Here is an 18,020-nt window from a genome sequence, read left to right as displayed (position 1 = left end):
AGTCAACTTCAGAAGGTGATCTTAAAAAGCAAATGGACTCATCACAATCAGGTTTTTGCAAAGAAAATATACTTATTATCTCATAATCACTGCAGGTAGTAGCCACTTTTTCCTGAACAAAAAGAAAAGTAGATCATGTGCCTTATCTATGAATTTTGTGATATTTTCACTGGAAAGGACATTATTTTACTCATAATGAAGTAAACTCCATTGACCTTGGCCAAAGCCACCTGTGATGGGAGAATTGGGTGTTCATGTGGCCAGGTCACAAAGTCTTTTCCCTTGGCCTTCTCCTCTGAGGCTCTTTTCCATTCTGCCATGTCCCACTTTGCCTCAGAGAAACAGTCTATCCAAAGGCTAGAGGAATGTGGCATTAAGCTGAAAGATGTGGAAAGGTGGGAAAGAAAAGGAGTGGTTTTGTTGACTTCCCTAATTGTTCTACTAAACATCTCTAGTATTTTATTGGGTAATTAAAAGTGCCTGTCATAGGACCTAGCGAAGCTGATAGTACCTTTTGTTGTGTCAAGCACCAAGCTAACACTTAAAAACAAATCAACCAATCAATCAAATTTGCCTATTTTATAATGATTTTATATCTGGTAACAGATAACAGATTAGAAAGAGCCTTAATCAGAGGAGACAGAAGAAAACATTATTTTTAATCTTCATGCATCTGCCTCCTGTTTATTATTAAGTGATCTTTTAGAAAAGTTGACAATGCTATGGCTACAGAAGAAACAGCCCCCTTGTATTGTGGCTCATGTTCCTGTCTAACGATACACATAACTAACACTGGGGTATAGTATAAAGGCACTTACCTTGAGGTCCACATAGAGATGGTATAAGAGTGAAGAAGAAAGACAGCACTGCCTGTGCCTTCATGGCTTGTGGAGATCATATCACTGATACTATCAAAGAGAAGCAAAATATGCAAGTTACAGATTTTAAGTGCAGACAGGAATTGGAAAAGAAAGAATTAATGTCTCTGCCTATAGGAGAATCATTAAATTAACTCTGGTGCATTCACACAAATAATTCTTCTACAACCATTAAATCTTTAAAATTAAATACTGTAAAAGACAGTTCAATGGTATGGAAAGAAGCTCTTAATGTTATAGGAGAAAAATCAGATTACAAGGCAACTTTTAAGTAGCACAATCCCCTTTTAAAAGTGCACACATTTCTGCACGTAGGAGGCCAACAGGACATATCACTAAATGTATAGCAGGATGTTAACTCTGAAGAAGAGATTTCACATCTAAGGCCGTACCTGCTATATAACAGATTCTGAAAAATGGCTGTTGAATGAAGAAAGATTTGGTATACATTAAATGGTGGTTGTCTGGATATTTGAAGAATAAAAACTGTATCATCATCTCAATAAATGCAGAAACAGCTTTTGACAAAATTCAGAATCCATTTATGATAAAAACCCTCCAGAAACTGGGCATAAAGGGAATATACCAAAACATAATAAAGTACATAGATGGCAAACTCACAGTTAACATCATACTCAATGGTGAAAAGCTGGAAGCCTTTCCTTTAAGATTATGATACCCACTCTGACCACTTTTATTCAAGATAGTATTAGAAATTCTAGTCACATCAATCAGACAAGACAAAGAAGTAGAATTAAGATCAGAAAGGAAGAAGTAAAACTGTCACTATTTGCTGATGACTTGATATACACATAAAAATCCTAAAGAGGCAACCAGAAAACTACTAGAGCTTGTTACAAAATTAATATTCAGAAGTCTGTTGCATTTCTATACACAAATAATGAACTATCAGAAAGCAATTAAGGAAACAATCCAATTTATCATTGAATCAAAAAGAATAAATACCTTAGGTACAAACCTACCCAAGGAGGTAAAATACCTGTACATGGCAAACTATACGACACTAATGAAAGAAACTGAAGCTGACACAAACAGATGGAAAGATACACAATGTTCATGGGTGGGAAGAATACTGTTAAAATGACCAAACGACCAAACGCAATCCCGAGTCATTGCAATCCCCGTCAAAATGCTGAGGGCATTTTCGCAGAACTAGAACACCTAATTCTAAAATGTGTATGGAAAGGTAAAAGACCGTGAATAACCAAGATAATCTTGAGAAAGAAGAAAAGGGCTAGAGATATCATGCTCTGTGACTTCAGACCATACAGCCATCAAAATAGTATGATACTGGCACTAAATCAGACACATAGGTCAGCGGGACAGATGGAGAGCCCAGAAACAAAACTCCACACATATGGTCAATTAAACTATGATAAAGGAAGGAAGAATACACAATGGAGAAAAGACAGACTCTTTAATAAGTGGTGTTGGGAAAACTAGACAGCTACATGTAAAAGAGTGAAATTAGAACATTCTCTAATGTCATACTCAAAATGGATTAAAGATTTAAATATAAGACCAAAAATCATAAAACTGACAGAAAACATAGGTAGAAAACTCTGACATAAATCGTAGCAATATTTTTTAGATATGTCTCCTAAAGCAAAGAAAATAAATGCAAAAATGAACATATGGGACCTAATTGAACTTAAAAACTATTTCACAGCAAAGGAAACTATTGACAAAATGAAAAAACCTATCAAATGGGAGAAAATATTTGCAAGTGATACGACCAATAAGTGATTAATATCCAAAATATAGTACAACTCATACAACTCAACATCAAAAACCAAAACTCAATTAAAAAATGGGCAGAACTGAATAGACATTTTTCCAAAGAGGAAACGTAGATGGCCAAAAGGCACATGAAAAGATGCTCATCATTGCTAATCATCGGGGACATGCAAATCAAAGCCACAATGAGCGAGCACCTCACACCTGTCAGAATTGCTATCATCAAAAAGAACACAAATAACAAATGTAGATGAGGATGTGGAGAAAAGGGAACCTTCCTATACTGTTGATGGGAATGTAGATTGGTGCAGCCACTGTGAAAACATTATGGAGATTTCTCAAAAATCTAAAAATAAAACTACCATGAAAAGTGAAAGTCATTCAGTTGTGTCTGACTCTTTGCAATCCCATAGATGTACAGTCCATGGAATTCTCTAGGCTAGAATACTGGAATGGGTAGCCTTTCCCTTCTCCAGAGGATCTTCCCAACCCAGGGATGGAACCCAGGTCTCCCGCATTGCAGATGGATGCTTTGCCAGCTGAGCTACCAGCGGAACCAAAACTACCAGTGACCCATTAATTCACACCTGGGTACATATTTGAAAAAAGCAAAAACACTAATTTGAAAAGATGCATGTAGCCCAATGTTCATACAGGCGCTATTTATAATTTCCAAGATATGGGAGCAACCTACATGGCCATCAACAGATGAATGGATAAAAAAAGATGTAGTGTGTGTGTGTGTGTGTATTTCATTGTACACAATGAAAACTACTCAACCATAAAAAAAGAATGAATTTGCATATGGTTAGACTTGGATGGTATTATGCTAAGTGGAATAAGTCAGATGAAGAGAGATAAATTCCATATGATGTAACTTATATGTGGAATCTTAAACTACTGAGTGTAACAAAAAACGAAACAGACTCACAGAAATAGAGAACAAATTAGTGGTTACCACTGGAGAGATGGAAGGGGAGAAGAAAAAGATGGGGGTAGGGGATTAAGAGGTAAAAACTAGTATGTATAAAATAAATAAGCTTCAAGAATATATTGTACAACACAGGGAAATGAGCCAATATTTTATAACAACTATAAATGGAACATAACCTTTAAAAATTGTGAATCACTATTTTGTACACCTGAAACTTATGTAACATTGTACCTAAACTATAACTCAATTTAAAATTAAGAATTTTTAAAAAGATAACAAATAATAAGTGTTGGCAAGGATGTAGAAAAACAGAGAACCCTCATGCACTGTTGGTGGGAATGGAAATTGGTGTAGCCACTGTGAAAAACAGTATGAAGATTCTTTGAAAAATTAAGAATACTACCACATGATCCAGCAATTTCACTGCTGGGTATTTACTGAAAAAAAAAAAAAAAGAAAACACCAACTAGAAAAGATATATGGACCCCTATGTTTATTGCAACATTATTTACAATAGCCAATATACAAGCAACCTAAGTGCCCATCAATAGATGAATGGATAAAGAAGCTATGATATACATATACAATGGAATATTATTCAGTCATAAAAAGGATGAAACCTTGCCATTTGCAGCAATATGGATGTAACTAGAGGGCATTAAGGTAATAGAAGTAAATCTGACAGAGATATTAAAATACTGTATAATTTCCTGCATATGCGAATCACACCAAAAAAATGTGAACCAAATGAACAAGGTATAGATAGATACAGGGAACAAACAGGTTGTTGCCACAGGGGAAGGGATTAGGGGGAGGGAAAGATGTACATGAGGGAGGTTAAAAGGCACAAAATTCCTGAGACTTCTCTGGTGGTCTTGTGGCTAAGACTCTACGCTCCCAATACAGGGGGCCTGAGTTCGGTCCCTAATCAGGGAACTAAATCCCACATGCCACAGCTATGAGTTTGCATGCCATAACTAGATTCCTCATGCCACAACTATGACATGGAATAGCTAAACAATACTATTTTTAAAAAAAAGAAATGTTTTTTTTTAAAAAGGTACAAACTTCCTGCTGCAAAATAATTGAGTCAGGGTATGAAATGTACATGCGTGCATGCTAAGTTGCTTCATTCATGTCCAACCCTGTGAGACTATATGGACTATAGCCCCCCAGGCTCCACTGTCCATGGGGATTCTCCACGCAAGAGTACTGGAGTGGGTTGCCATGCCCTCCTACAGGGGATCTTCCCAACTCAGGGATCAAACTCGCATCTCTTATGTCTCTTGCATTGGCAGGTGGGTTCTTTACCACTAGCGCCACCTGGGAAGCCTCATGAAATGTACAGTGTGGGGGAACTAGAGTACATAATTATATAATATCTTTGTAATATGATAGATCCTAACTAGACTTCTCATGGTGATTATTTTGAAATATATGGAAATATTAAATCACTGTTATATAACAGGAACCAACATGGTATTAAACTAACATACCATAAAATAAAGTGTTTGGCAAAGTAAACATGTAAAACAGGAGTAGTTATAAAAATAAGAACTTCATATTTCTTCTTATAGATGTATTTGATTGTATAATATATGAAAAGATATATATCACAAGGCTTATCTCTTTAACAGTAGATTAAAAAAGAAAGAAAGTGAAGCTAAGTTGCTCAGCTGTGTCCAACTCTTTGTGATCCCATGGACTGTACCCCACCAGGCTCTTCCATCCATGGAATTTTCCAGGCAAGAGTTCTGAAGTGGGTTGCCATGTCCTTCTCCAGGGGATTTTCCTGACTCAAGGATTGAACCTGGATCTCCCACATTGAAGGCAGATGCTTTACGGTCTGAGCCACCAGGAAAGCCCAGTAAGATTAAAAGTAATTATTAAATTCATTTTCTACCTTGAATAGATGTAAATATGTAATGATGTATTTCACCTTTATAGACTATTGAAAAACAATTCAAGATTTAATCAATCTCTTTCAAGCAAGAATTAACTCCACCTTGTTTAATGTAACTTCAGAACATTCCATTTCCACTATTGTACTAAAGGTTCAATTTCCCATTTTCCATGATGACTGCAATACTTTCTACCTTTCCTTGAAACTTCCAGCACCCCCGCTGGAAGTTCTTTCAGCTGATGTTCTTGATTCATTAATTGAAAGTTGAAGTGTTAGTCATTCAGTTGTGTCTAACTGTTTGTGACCCCGTGGACTATAACCAGTCAGGTTCCTCTGCCCATGGAATTCTCCAGGCAAGAATAATATTGGAATGGGTTGCCATTCCCTTCTCCAGGGGCATCTTCCCAACCCAAGGATTGAACCTGGATCTCCTGCATTGCAGGTAGATTCTTTACCAGCTGAGCCACCAGGGAAGCCCTGATTCATTAATTAAAGTTAACTATGGAAGCTCCCTCATCCCCCTAGCATCAATTTAACCAACCCATTAACAGCTGTCTACTCTTCTGACTCCCCTCCTCCTCTTATCCAAATCCAAACCCTTCGCTTTTGCTCTGCATCTCACATCACTTTTTATTTTCAAGAAATCTGTCCCTGCAATTACATCACTTTTCTACTCTATGATTCTTTTTCTCTACTAGATTGATCCTATGAGCAAAAATGCTCCAATTTATCCCATCTTAAGAACATGAGAAAAAACAATACTCTCCACTGACTCTTGGTTAACTATATACCTATTTCTCAACTCTGTTAACTTCTTAAAATAATTGTCTAAATAGCCACCCCCATTTTGGAGATCAGCCCTGGGTATTCTTTGGAAGGAATGATGCTAAAGCTGAAACTCCAGAACTTTGGCCACCTCATGCGAAGAGTTGACTCATTGGAAAAGACTCTGACACTGGGAGGGATTGGGGGCAGGAGGAGAAGGGGATGACAGAGGATGAGTTGGCTGGATGGCATCACCAACTCGATGGACGTGAATCTGAGTGAACTCCGGGAGTTGGTGATGGACAGGGAGGCCTGGCGTGCTGCGATTCATGGGGTCGCAAAGAGTTGGACACGACTGAGCGACTGAACTGAACTGAACTGAATTTTCCCCTTAACATTTCCCCTCAATCCACTCCAGGCTCCTGTTTCCAAGAAGTGTCATAAACTGCCCTTTGTCAATGTCACCAAGAAGTTCTGTGTTGCCAAATCAGTGGATGCAGTTTGTCCTCATCTTATTCAGTCTCACAGGAGCACTCAACATGGCTGTTATCCTTTTTTTATTAAGGATTCTTCTCTTTGTTTCTAGGCCACCACAGTCTCCTAGTTTTTCCTTCCTCATGGCTGCTCCTCCTTAGTTCCCCTTACTCGGCCTCTTCCTTTGCTTGTCCTGCTTCTATAAAAGTACAGGACATTCTCAGGACTTACACTTTCTCTATACTCACTCCCTTGGTAAGCCTGTTATCCAACAGATCCAGCTGCTCACTGTTTGAAAATCAATACCTGAGAGAGAGACAAGTGTTGGTAGAAAAGAAACCTGCTTTTAATTAGAAAGCCATTAATTTGGGAAGAAGGCAGACTCGTATCCCCCCAAAACCAACTCCGAAGATTCTGCTTGGCCCTGAAAATTTTTAAAGGGAAAATGTGAAGTAACAATCTCAGTTAATAGTTGAGGTGGGGTCAGAGTCGTCACCATCCCCCACTGTGTGCTCTGTGATCTTTATTTAGATGCTATCGTCTTCACACATTTTGTTTATAAGATTACCGAAGTCGAAGCTAGGGAAGAGATCTGGTCATCTGTTACTTATTCTTCATTTCTACTCCTTTGATCTACGGAAAGAAACACCAGGTTAGGCAAGGTGACAAGACCAAGGGGTTTCCTGCTGAGTGTGGTTTCCTGCAAAGAGCTGCTTACAAGTCCTTCTGTTTCATGGCTCTGAATGACATTTGTACACCAAGGATTCTTAGATTTATCTACTGAGTCAAGGACATATATTCAATTGCCCATTTGACCTGTTCATTTAGATGCCTTATAGGCATCACAGAACAAACATGAGCCTTTGGTTTATGCCTCATTCCCTTTACAGTTGTTCTCTGGGCCACCCTGAACAAAACAACAAAAATTACCCCATTTCTCCTTCAGTCTTTATCTCAATATCCTCCATGCTGTTTAGTCTAGAAACTTAGAAATCAACTTTGATTCTTCCCTTCCCTCATGTCCCATATCTAATCTATTAATCAGTCTTTTGTTAATGAAATAAACAAAACTCCATTATTTGTGCACTTCTCTCCAACTCTACCATCACCTTCTACCCCAAGGCCACTATCATCTCTTACCTGGATATCAAAAATAGTTATCTGGATGGTTACCACTCTTCTACTCCTGCCTTCTTATAATCTACTGTCAACACAGCATTCAAGGTCATATCTTAAAAATATAAATAGGTCTACAACAGCCTTCTAATTAAATCACTTCAGTGACTTCCCATCACAGTCAAATCAAATTCTTAACCCTAGCCTACCAAGCCTTGGATGGATTCTCTGGCTCCTGGTCCTGCCTGCCTCTCCATCCTCTCATATAACAGCCCACAAAATCCATTCCAAAAGACTTGTGAGCACAAATGCTCCAATTCAAGGGTCAGCATGAGCTGAAAATTAGGCCCTTTAAAACTGGTTAATTCATGTCTTTTGGATAAAATGACAAATTGCCGTAACCCATTTATCATCTAAGATGAAGTACTATGAATAAAAAAACATACTCAACCTCTTCTACACAAATGCTTGATTTAGCACTTTTGAAATAATTTCAGCATTCAGCTAAGTGAGGCAGTTAATGAGTATTTGGCCCTATTTTTATGCCTAAGTTTTATTTTTAGACATTTATTTTCTTCCCCCAAAGCAGCCGAAATCTTCCACCTTGGATTAAACTGAAGCTACCCAAGTTGCAATCAGCACCCTTACAAAAGGGCTCAAATGTTAGAAGCGCCTTGTTCTGGTACATTGTGGCTGATTTCCAGATGTGGGGAAAGAAGGCAAAGAAAAGCAGCCTCCGTAATGAAACATAGCAAAAAGAAATCCAGATGCTGAGACTAATCAAGACAGAAGAAAAAGCTGAAGCCATTCTATAAGCATAAAATAAAGAGAACAGAATGGCTACCCCTGTGTTCATCTTAACAGCGACAGACCACACTGACTGAGGGTTTTCCTGGTGGCTCGGATGGTAGAGAATCTGCCTGCAATGTGGGAGGCCTGGGTTCGATCGCTGGGTTGGGAAGCTCCCCTGGAGAAGGGCATGGCAACCCACTCCAGTATTCTTGCCTGGAGAATCCCATGGACAGAGGAGTCTGGCAGGCTAAGTCCATGGGGTTGCAGAGTCAGACACGACTGAGCAACTAAGCACAGCACGGCACGCTGACTGAGGCCTTCAGCACTGATTATGACAACAACAAGCTTTACTTGTGTTTAGGTCAGGTTCTCCAGCCCTAACACTAAAGACTGGTCTTGGCTTGTAACTGCTGGCCTAGATATGACCAGACGCACACAGAAGGTCAGTTGTCGTGTTCATTAAACAAGAATGTTTCACATCATTTGCATCATGCTAGTTCACATTATGAATTCCTCCAGGAAAAACGGATTCCAGGGAGCTCCACTCTCCTATGCGTTGTTTTAAATTCAGTGCCTCTCACAATGCTCAGGGCACTGTGCCAATTTGGGAAAGAAGTCATAATAAAGGAAAACTCTCTGTAGTATCCTAGGGATTTCTCCTTAGCATCCACTTAGATTTTAATAGGATTGACTTTGTTTAGATAGAAAAATGAACAAAAGAACAATTTTAGGAAATCTCCCTTGATATTTTATAGTGAAAAGCCTCCACTTGAGGATTTACATATTGGGTTGAAATTTTGAATCTCTACATGTACTGTCTTTGCTTCAAGCTCATTTTTTGAGTACGGGGTGCAGGTAGGTGTAGGGAGGAGCTCTTGGTTTGCTTGGAAATCAGGTTAAAAGTGTGTTCAACACATCTGGGAGGGAGGTGAAGAGGTGCAGCTGCAGAGCAGCAAGAGTGAAGGCAAAGGAAAAGTGAAACAAGAAAGGAAGAAAAGCAGGCATTAGGTGGTGGTGCCCTACTGGCCTCAGCTTTAGAACAGAACACAGGGGTGCTCGCTCACTCATAAGGGACACTCTCCAGGCCTCCTCTGCAGAACCACAGCACCTCAGAACAATCCATCAGAGGAAGAGAGCAAAAGGGATTCATCGAGAGATTTTCTCCATAGGCAAATTTTCTCCATGGGGCTTTAACCCCCATGTTCTTCCTGGTCCCCTTGGGGCATCACTCAGGAAACCAGACTAATGCCTCCCAGTATCATACTTTGAATACGGAAATATGGGGCAAAGGAAACCACCACCTCTGGGAATCTCCTTAGGTCATGTTTGGACCCTGAACGGTGGCAGCTCTCACTGTGGAGGCATCAATGGGGCACGTGCTGAAGTTAGCCTCCCCAGGGGAGGCTGCTGAGGTTTTGGAGCTGGTGGCATTGGGGATGGGGCTCTCTTTGTCCAACCAGTTGAAGGCTCAGGAAATAGGCAAGGCCAAGAAAACCTAGGGAGGCTCATAAATCAGGCCCAATAAAAGTAGCTATTTCAAAAATGCCACATATTTAATATCTGATATTTTGCATGTTAGCACAGCTTCCCTGATGGCTTCATGGTGACCTGTCTGCCAGTGCAGGAGACAGAAGGTCAATGGGTCGGGAAGAGTCCCTGGAGAAGAAAGTAACAATCCACTCCAGTATTCTTGCCTGGGAAATCCCACGGACAGAGCAGCAGGGCAGCCTGCAGTCCATGGGGACACAAAGAATCAGACACAACTTAGCAACTAAACAACAACAGCAACAAGACCATTTGGCATTTGCTCAGATCCCCTGGGATCACTTTTAACCATTCAGTTTTCATGCTCACATTGCTCAGTTGGTGCTACCTGCTCACATCACTGCAGCCTTTTCAGAGTCTCGCCCGTAGATAATGGAAGCTGTGGTCTGGGAGTCACACTCCTTCCCTACTCTGTGCCCTAGTAGTGGCCTCAAGGCAAGAGCTAGTCTGTGGTCCAGAGCCCCACTGTGGGAATAAGGCTGAGACTCCACCTAAAGCCCCATCCTTGCTTAGCGTCTTCTGTTCCATCCTGCTTCCCACACTTCCTCACAGCTTTCTTTTGAAAACACCACCTCATTACATGTCCACAAACCCGCATCTCCAAAGGGTTTGCTCTCCCAGAAGTGGAGCCCTAGACAAAGCACGTGTAAGGGAAACCACTCTACACCGAAGGGGCCAGGGCACTTACTAACTTTCAAGGACCATTTTCCAGTTCAGAATTCTATTATGGAATGTTTCTTCTTGCCAAAAGTGTAGATTATAAATCCTCCTCGATTGTGCTCTATACAAAAAAGAATACAGCTGGATAGAGTGGAATCTTTTGTTTTTAGCAAGAAGGCTACAAACCCAATACAACAGGCAAAAAAAAGGCAGGGTTAACAGGCAAATAGCAGCTGTTTTGTCAGTCACATAAAGATAGTAAGCAATTGAACAAGACTCCATTAAGTGAAGTGAGTTTTGAACGTGCGCAGATATAAGTCCAAGGACTTCTTGGAAATAGTCACCTCTCCCTCTTTAACAGACCTAAATAGATGTCTATGACACATCAAATGCCTCGGGGAGCCAGTTGGCTGTGCCAGTCCACTCTACTCCCTTCAGTTCAGAACGTATGTTGTCATCAGCTAATAATCTAACTAAATATTATGTTAATTGACTACATGGGAGGACAAGGCATACTTGGTGTTTCTCCAACAACTAAGTTAAATAAGATGAATGCTTCAGAGAGGCTAAATAAAGCACAAAAAAGGAGGCAAGAAAATTCAGCTGTTTGGATTAGGTGTGGGAGAGTCAATAGAGAAAGACTGAAAACAAATTGTAAAGCTCTAGAAGGAGTTGGATTCTTTTTAACAATTTGAATACAAAGTTCTCCAGCCACTTTCAAGAAACAAAAACTGGAAATATCAGATGGTGAGATATTGATTAGTTTGTGTAAAAAAGATAATATAGAAGATCAAACAGTGGCCCCATACTCAGAGCAAGGCCTTGGTGCCCTCCACTCAAAAAATCTAGAAAATGAATGGACAGCAGTGTATTTTAACTTAAAAAAAATAAATATTAAAAATATGGAATTTGGGTATCTCACTTCTTTTTAACCACACTAACTGCTGGGGTTGATTATGTCAGATGTAAGGATTTCAACTACATAATGAAAGCTCTAAAATGATACTGTGACTTCTCACCTCAGACAACGTGAGATGACATTTTTATATCAGAGGGGTGGCAACAGCACCTGGAGGTCAAAGAGTCTGGGCTAATCAGTAGAAGGCTTCCTTCCTAATGTTGGTTTAGGTTGATCACCTAAGTCTGATATCAGAATCCCACTCCATGATGGTCATGGTTGTCATATTTAAATATCCTGCTGTGTGGTAAATGATATATTCAGTATTCCTTAGAATGAAATTAACTATTCTAACTCAGTCCCTGTCACTCTTTCAAATACAGAAGTAAAGAACTCCTCTTTGTATCTACCTGTCAGGGTGTTAGGGTTGAGTGACCTGTAATGAATATCAGAATCCAGGATCTAGTGTGAAGAAGAGGCAAAACCCAATCCTGACAAGACTCTTAGCTGCCATGTTACTAACACCATTGCCCCAGAACCATACCCCGGCTCCTCCCTCCAGTAAACCCACAGAAAACCACACATAACCACACTCTCTGGCTGTGTTCACAGCGCAGGAATAAGACTGTAACTTGCATCAGCTGATTCAGCTTTGAAAGTGGGACGAAGGGCCCCCTGTGTCTCATTACCATCTCACTGTAACAGTAAGAATGTCTGTGTGCACCAAGATGGTTTATCCTGCTTCCCAACCTGATGCTAAAGGACTGTACAAGGGTTGAAAAGAGGTGGCATCCCAGTTCCAGGAAGAACCCCGCCTATTCCCAGAAATCCAATGCATATGCCTCCCTCTCATTAGTCCTGCCCTTCAAATCTTACCTTAATTGTCCCACAGGCAAGAAGTTATTTGTGAACAAAGTTTCTGCTTCTGCATTCTCTGGCCACTGAATAAAGCTTGTGCTGCTTTAATCTCAGATTTGATTTTGTTTTTTGACTGTGTGAACCTGAATGGTAAAAGAACCCTTCTGAATGAGGGAGGGGCCCTTGGCTGGGCTAGGATCCAAGCAGGGATCCATATGACCTAATTTGGCGAGACTTCTTGTTTGTTAAGGGATGATTTACAATGCACTGCCTTCTGCCAGGTACTTGTGCCCCTGTATACCTGAATTGGTGGGTTTCAGTCCTTAGAATTTAAAGCTGTAGCTCACCCAACTAGCTGGTGCAGAAGGAAAGAAAAGACTGCTGGCCTAGTTCTGTGTGCACAGCTCAATGGGTCATTTTGAAAGTACAGTGGTTATCAGGTTGGCTTTGTATCCGTAAGCTCTCTGTACAGCTCAGAGTCAATCCTGCCAAACAGCTTTTGTTTGTAAAGCTCTATTGCTTCAGCCCTATCTTTTCCTCACAAACCATTTCTAAATTAAAGTCAGAAACGTTAAAATTCTGAGGAACAAGAGAAAGTGAAATATCTCAAATTTATCCTTACCTTCTAGGTAACAGGACTAGATCTTTCTTTGTAAGGAAACCCAGTCATCCAGCAAGCCTACCATCCTTTTTGCCACTAAAACACACAATTTGAACATCTCTCCTACATATCACAGGACCTTAAGTCAGACAGTCTCTAATCTCAAAAAGCTTAGTTTGGAACCAAAAAATAAATGGATTATATAAACAAATAAATCCAAATACACAGATACAGGCAGCACTAAGGAATCCCCTGCCCAGGTGCTGTGGAAGGACAGAGGGAAAATACTGGAGCTTAAGAGGGAACAGGGTTTTAAGAAAAGCTTCTTGAAGCATCAGTTTTGAAAGACAAGGAGAAATTGACTTGTAAGGAAGAGTATAGGGAAGTGGAAGAGGGAAGATATTCTAGGTAGACAGTAGAACAAAGGTATAGCTGCAAGAGAACATAGAAACCAAATAGGCCACATGGAAGAGAAGATGCTGGAAAGGTATGCAAGGGCTCAATCATGACCATTCTTGTAATCCACATGAAGGAAATGGAAAGTTAATGATGAAGTCAAATTTGTGTTTTAGAAGATGAATAAAAGAAGCCAGCTTGTGAACATCAAATAAGTAGATATGACAGAAAACAATTTAAAAGCAAACAGTGTGAAAGGGATAAAGTGAAAAGGACACTGTGACAGTTACTAGTACCATTTCTCTTTCTTGCTAACTGAACCCCTTCTCTGCCCAGCCCTGTGCAGGATACGACCACTTCTAGCTAAAAGGAGAACTGAGAAAGGGTTCAGAAAAGATAAATAAAATGACCACCACAACTCAGCATGGGTTAGGAGTCCTCTATATTTGGAAAAGGAGAAACTAGGGGTGACCACTGTGAAGAGCTGGGCCTATGTCAGGGGTGGAAGACAGTCAGAACTTTCCAACTTTCTTGCAAACTGAGGAGTCCAACAGCTAACCATGTTTACCTCACTCTTGAATACTGAACTCCAAATATGTTTGTCTGTTCACCTTTTCCTCCTCCTAGCTCTGAGACTAAAAGACAATGACAAAAGGGTTCTTTGTATTCAAAATTAACTACTAAAATCAAACTGAAAAAAACAAATATTGATACTTTTTTTGGACAATGGAACATAAACAAAAAGTCTGTTGGGAGAATTTCTATGGAATCCTTGTAACAGGGATAGATGCAAGAGCAGAACTTCATAGAAACCACCCCGCCACCCTTTCTCTATTTTCTGAGCATTGATTTGATGCCTGGAGCTGCAGCAGCCACCCTACAGATGTGAGGAAACACATAGGAGGACTAAAAAGTCAACAAAATAAGAATAATAGAGCAGGAGGATGGAAAGAATCTGGGTTTGAAATAGTATTTTTAAGTCCTTATACGTGCCTGTTATGGATTTTCTATCTTTAGAGTTCCTGTTAATTAAGTTTAAGTTGCTGTTAGGTCTTCAAATGTCTCTGAACATTCCAAAGTGACACAAAATAACTTTTTTTTACATGATGAAGAGCTGCTGACACAGGAAGCAGGTTCCATTGCTGTCTACATAAAGAGAAAAAAGTCTGTTCTCCCTACATCAAAATACTAAAAGAATTTGTATTATGTCTTAACAGAGTAAAGTTAGAAATATGTATTTTCTTGCTAATGGTAACAAAACCACTTTTAATCTTGAAGCCAAAACAAACATTAGTTATGAGCCATTGGAACTTTGTAGTAAGTTTAATGTGCCTTCAGTTTTTTTTATAGGAATAGATTTCTATTAGCAGAACCACATTAACCTTAAAATTCCTGTTTCTTTTTAGAGTCAACATTAAAAGGAAAATACTGATTCTAAGCTGAAGCTTTATCTTGCAAATAATGGAAGTTTTCTGTTATACAACTAGAAAGAGTTTGCCTGGCTAATTTTACTCTCTAGAGTTCCTGTTTCTCCTTATTTCTTTCAAACGAAAGGAGTAGATACTTGCTTTCAAGAAACCTTTAAAAATAAGTTTATAAAACAGTAAAGTAACTTCACAGTGTACGATACAACAAGGACATAAATATTTATAGAAAGAATACATTGGACACATCATGACATAATTATATGTACTTCCATGTCATAAGTTTATTGTTAAATTTAAGAGTAAGAGTAAAGAGTAAAGTTAAGAGTAGAGTAAAGTAAAGTGTAGAGTTAAGAGTAAAGAGGGGACAATATAGAAGCTTTATGTTGGTCTTTAGACTTTTTAAATACAGAGTACATGCATTTGACTCATCTGGGCACATAAGTATATTAGTCCCTCACAGACCAAGCTGAGCAGGTAATGTTAGCTTGGCCTGAGACAGATCTGGATATTAAATGATGCCTGTGGCAATTCCTAGTAAGAGAATTGCAATAAAAGCTCCTAGGTTTTGAAGAAAGGCTTTGCTTCCTTTAGTAAGGGATTTTTGTTTCAGAAATTGTGTCTAGGAGGATCAGATAACACAGAGTTTCTGAAGAAGATACTTGAGTTTTAGACTCTACAGATCAGAGATCCAATATCTACCACAATGTAAAAACAAAGCTGAGTACACCTTCCAGCATTCCATCAAGCTCTGAAAGACCAAATAAATTGTACAAGCAGATTGTTTACATGCCCACAGAGCCTACCACACTGCTGTTTCATCCTCAACCAGAGCTTATGGCCTCAAAGGGGGTTCCCTTAACAAGCTGTTGAGTACCAAGGATGGTTGGCTTCCTAGGTGGCCCTAGCAATAAAGAATCTGCTTGCCAATGCTGGAGACATAAGAGACATGGGTTCGTGTGATCCCTGAGTTGGGAAGATTCCCTGGAGCAGAGCATAGCAACCCACTCCAGTATTCTTGCCTAGAGAATCCCGTGGACAGAGAAGCCTGGTGGGCTACAGTCCAGAGGGTCGCAAAGAATCAATTACAACTGAAGTGACCAAGTATGCACACACACACCAAGAATGGTTTTGCAGGAGAAGAGCTGTTTTCCCCCGTGAGTAGGCTCTATAGGCTTAGAGACCCTGACAGGTAAGCCTGAAGGACAAGGGAGTAAGGGAAATCTCCAGTTCGGTAGGACATTGAGTAGTGCCTAATATAGCTTTGGCTGAATGAAGATGAGGCTTTAGGCCAGGCTCTGTACCATGTTTTGGACTTGTGGTCAAGGCGATGGAAGAAGGCTGATTGGAAGACTGAGGAAATGATGAGAATACAGAACATTAGGAATGGATCCAGAGCATGAGACTGATCAGGAGTCTACTGAGCAAGCGTGAAAAAAGAGGCCAAGCTAACCTGATTCCATCGTTACTTATTCATGTAACTGAGAGCCTCTTCTGTGGTGAACCCCTTCTGGTGAGCATTCGCATGGAACCCAAATAAGGCATCTGTGGCTTCAGGGAGAGAGGTTCTTTCTCTCTGTTCCTTTCCTGCATCAAAGCGAACCAGGCTATGCTACAGCTGACTGCCACTGCAGATTGCCACTGAGGACTTCCAGAACGCTCCATGTGCCATTTTTTTTACCCACCTAAATTGGCTGTGAAAGGAGTTCCTTGATCAGAAACAGAGGCCAGGGACTAATTCAAATGTAACTCCCCATTTTATGTTCCCTATCAATGAGGTTGTTAACCTTTTAACACGGTGCAGTGGTCTCTAAGAACCTAGCTCGGCAATCTCACAGGGCGTCTTCTTCCACCTTGGAAGTTACTTGACATAGCTACTTGGCAGAGCACTGGTTAGGCTCTGAACTGCGTGCTAAATAAGGCACTGTCTCCTCATAGTTACAAGATGTGGATCTAAGAACCATATAGTGTCTAAAAATGATAGCTGATTAACCCACTTTCCCATTTTTAACTCACTGTCCCTTTAACGTCCATTCATCCTTTCTTTTAATACTTAGGGAAGACTTTTACCATGGGACACAGTTTGGTTCTTCTGAATTGGAAGCTAAAACTGGTCATTTGAACTCTTCATACCAAGGAAAAAATAGCAGAAAAGTGGTCTGGCTATTGTGTCTTGGCTCGGCCAATTGACCATGACTAATAAGACAATTTGCAATTATTGCTGTACAACTAGGAGGAATATGATAGGAATCTAGTGGATCCCTTTCTTTTTTTGATATGCTGTGGGTGAGGTTAATGGGGGACTATCTATAGGGAAGAGCACCAAGAACTGAAACAGCTCAAGAATCAAGGTTCAGGCTACCAGGCTGGGGAAATAGCAGAGGAGTGGGCTCAAGGTAAGATCACAGAATGGGTAATAGCAAAAAGAAGGCATGAGTATCAGCTCTGGCTTAGGGATAAGCAGCAAGAAAGAATGACCATAGCCTGTGCTGTGACTTAGACTAAAACATCTTCTCTTCTATCCATACTTTATGCGGTGTGTGCTGCTGGCAGTAAAGCATTTCTTCTGGACCATGGACTGAAACAGAATTTGAAAGGGATATCAGCTAAAGCAGAGCTACTCAGAGTAGGGTGGGTCTGCAGGCTTGTGCCAGTCAGCAAGCTGTTTATTACTGGTTCATAACACCAAAAGTATAGGAATACAGAAGAAGTATTTAAAATTACTCTGTCAAATTGGTATCAAAATCTTTATGCCTATTGTATGTAATAATAAAAAATCGAGGCTTGCATTTTATGTTCTTTTGAATTTCATTTTTCTAGAAATTCATTTTTATTACATCTTCCGAATGAATTTGTCCATGACAGATTAGAAACAAAACTTTACTGTTCCTTTAACCATAGAGCTGAGAAGCACTGATTTTAATGAGCATTGGCTTTGTCAAAGCTATTACTACTCCTGGATGCAGCACCTGTTTACGGGGAGAAGTCTGGTTCACAGAGCTTTAGTCAGTATGCAGA

The 18,020-nt window shown here is 40.0% G+C and overlaps 1 protein-coding gene across 25 annotated transcripts in view; it reads right to left on the bottom strand.

The window, feature by feature from the left end:
- HHLA2 (HERV-H LTR-associating 2) overlaps nucleotides 1-18,020 on the bottom strand; it is a 160,680-nt gene that overhangs the window by 20,973 nt on the left and 121,687 nt on the right. For 23 of the 25 annotated variants that reach the window (XM_045165440.1, XM_045165442.1, XM_045165441.1 and 20 more), the window contains one exon: nucleotides 819-908. In XM_045165440.1, the coding sequence (XP_045021375.1) occupies nucleotides 819-908 (90 nt within the window). Of the gene's footprint in view, nucleotides 1-818; nucleotides 909-12,599; nucleotides 12,717-18,020 lie in introns of those variants that run through there. The other 2 variants (XM_045165445.1, XM_045165434.1) reach the window with 2 other exon arrangements.

Source organism: Bubalus bubalis, chromosome 1 (assembly GCF_019923935.1).
Source record: "Bubalus bubalis isolate 160015118507 breed Murrah chromosome 1, NDDB_SH_1, whole genome shotgun sequence".
NCBI lineage: Eukaryota > Metazoa > Chordata > Mammalia > Artiodactyla > Bovidae > Bubalus > Bubalus bubalis.
This window is presented reverse-complemented; position numbering and strand designations above follow the sequence as displayed.